Source organism: Entamoeba dispar, genomic scaffold (genome assembly GCF_000209125.1).
Source record: "Entamoeba dispar SAW760 scf_1105229460219 genomic scaffold, whole genome shotgun sequence".
NCBI lineage: Eukaryota > Evosea > Mastigamoebida > Endamoebidae > Entamoeba > Entamoeba dispar.
In genome coordinates this window covers 1-2,358 of record NW_001854083.1, presented here as the reverse complement: position 1 = coordinate 2,358, position 2,358 = coordinate 1, and the positions used below count along the sequence as shown (strand labels likewise).

At 24.6% G+C, this 2,358-nt stretch overlaps 1 protein-coding gene across 1 annotated transcript, besides 3 other annotated features; it reads left to right on the top strand.

The window, feature by feature from the left end:
* Positions 1 to 16: 16 nt before the first annotated feature.
* Positions 17 to 931, top strand: EDI_055700 (phospholipid-transporting ATPase, putative; the record flags this gene model as incomplete). The annotated part of the gene is made up of 1 exon (XM_001736979.1): positions 17 to 931. One exon carries the CDS (start codon positions 17 to 19, stop codon positions 929 to 931), a length of 915 nt encoding a protein of 304 aa, XP_001737031.1.
* A 466-nt stretch (positions 932 to 1,397) lies between these two features.
* Positions 1,398 to 1,453: a sequence feature (AT_rich).
* A 269-nt stretch (positions 1,454 to 1,722) lies between these two features.
* Positions 1,723 to 1,829: a sequence feature (AT_rich).
* A 96-nt stretch (positions 1,830 to 1,925) lies between these two features.
* Positions 1,926 to 1,998: a sequence feature (AT_rich).
* Positions 1,999 to 2,358: the final 360 nt, after the last annotated feature.

The following is a 2,358-nucleotide window of genomic DNA, read 5'->3' as shown; positions in this document are numbered from 1 at the left end:
GAGCAATGATATTCCTATGATTAATGCAGCTAGTGTTGGAGTTGGGATATACGGAAAAGAAGGAAGTCAAGCAGCACGTTCTGCTGATTATTCAATTTATAGATTTAAACATTTAGGGAAGTTAATTCTTTATCATGGAAGAATGTCGTTATATAGAAATACGTCATTAATCAAATTAATCTTCTTTAAAAATGCCGCTTTCTTTTTACACCTTTTATGGTTTGCATGTATTTGTATGTTTACTTCACAAAGATTATATGATGATTATATGATGGCATTGTATAATTTCATATTTACTTCTATTCCTCCAGTATTTATTTCTTTCTTTGATTCTGATTTGTCATGGAAAGAAATTAAAGAAAATCCACAAGTGAACAGAGAATTAATTCGAACTAAAAGAGGTAATTTATTATCTTATATTGGATGGTTTATATATGGAACATACCAATCAATGGTTTATTTCTATTTAATGATTATATTTACTTCTAATGATGTTATGACATTAAATGGAAAAACTTCAGGAATGGTTGGAGCAAGTGCTATTGTAACAACTTACACAACATTAGGTGTTATTGCCACATTTGCTACTACTGTTAAAAGATGGAATGGATTAATCATTTTTGGATTTTGTGTTTCAATTGGATCTTTCTTCTTCACTTATTTCTTCTTAGCTTCATTCAATGGGGCAACTCGAGAAAATATGAGTTATTTCTCATTATGGAGGGCATTACAAATGCCATACTTCTATTTATACAGCTTATTGGCTATTATTCTCGCTATCACTCCAAATATTCTTAAATCCTTCTTAAGCAGATATATTAATCCTCAAAATTATGAACTTATTCAAGTCTTTTCTAAAACAAAAGATGATAAACTTAAGAAAGAAACAAAAGAACAAGGAAGTGGATATACAGTGTTTCATGATAAATAAATTCTAGTTTTCAAAATATTTTTGTTATTTTTTATTTCTTTCAATTACTATCTCAGTAAACTTAATCTATCTTTGAAGGAAGTTTCTTTGTTTGATTTACTTTTGATAAAATAGTAAAGATATTATCATTTATATTACTAAATCACTTTCTACTATAAAATCTAATATGTAACTTTTTAAAGTAACCTATAAGTAAAATAAATGATGAAAATAGTGTTGTCATAAAAATAAAATACCTTCTATCTATATTCAATTATAAATTAAACAGTATATGTGAATCAAACTGAATTCGTTTAAACTCTTTATTTCTTTTATTATTATAATGACCATTATATTTGATAATCAAAATATATAATTTAGATATGAGTTTCGATTTTTTTTTTAATTCTTGAGAGTGGTTATTACATTTCTCATAATCCAGTATACCTAATGGAATGAATTTTCTTCACTAAAACATTTTGAATGCTTATTTATTATTACATAATATGTTATTGTATAATAACTGTAATATATTATATTTTAGTTCATATTGTTTGAATATTACTCTTTATAACAATTTATTTCTCATAACAGTTTCTTACAACCACCTTGAATCATTATTAAATCAAGATAACTTGTACATACTTATTTCAAACACAATTGAACTAACAAATATTACAGCTGTGATTGAATACATGTTAAAAGTTTATTATTTTATGCATAACAATACTAACAAACATTCAATAAACCTAAGAGAGGTAATTTTTATAAACACAATATAAATATAATATTCTATAATGACCACGTTTTTCAAAAATAAAAAAGTAATGTTAAAATAATTTAATTACTAATTTAGAATTTTCTTTAACCTCTTAAAGATATTTTATTATAATTATCTATTTTCTTTAAATTTTTATAACACAACACTCTTTAAAGTAATCACTCAAAGAGCAAGTGTTTTTATAATTAATTAATTCATCTCGAGATATTGTATTTAAAGGAATTAGAATACATCTAATTTAAATTATTTTAATAAACAGGATTTTAAAAAGAACAAAAATAAAACAAATAAAGAAAAATAAAAAATTCCTCACCAAACAGAAAAGAACAATCTTTAAAATCTTATTATTGAATCAATTTCATGTCAGGAGCCCAAGCTCATTTGAATGCTCAAAATAAAAAATTTACATCAGGAATTAAACCAGCCAAGAAAGAAGAAAAAGCAGCAGTTGGACCAGTAGTTTTAGCTATATTCTTATTTGTTGTTGTAGGTTCAGCTGTAATTTCACTCTTCAGAGTGATGTAAAACAAACAGACATTCATTCAACGTAATTGATTCATTAAATATTGCTTGTTTATTTCTTTAATAAAAAAGAATAAATTTCAAAGAAGAGTATTAAAAAAAAGAGATTGAGTTAATGAGTTTGAAGCCATTTTTCACAACTTAA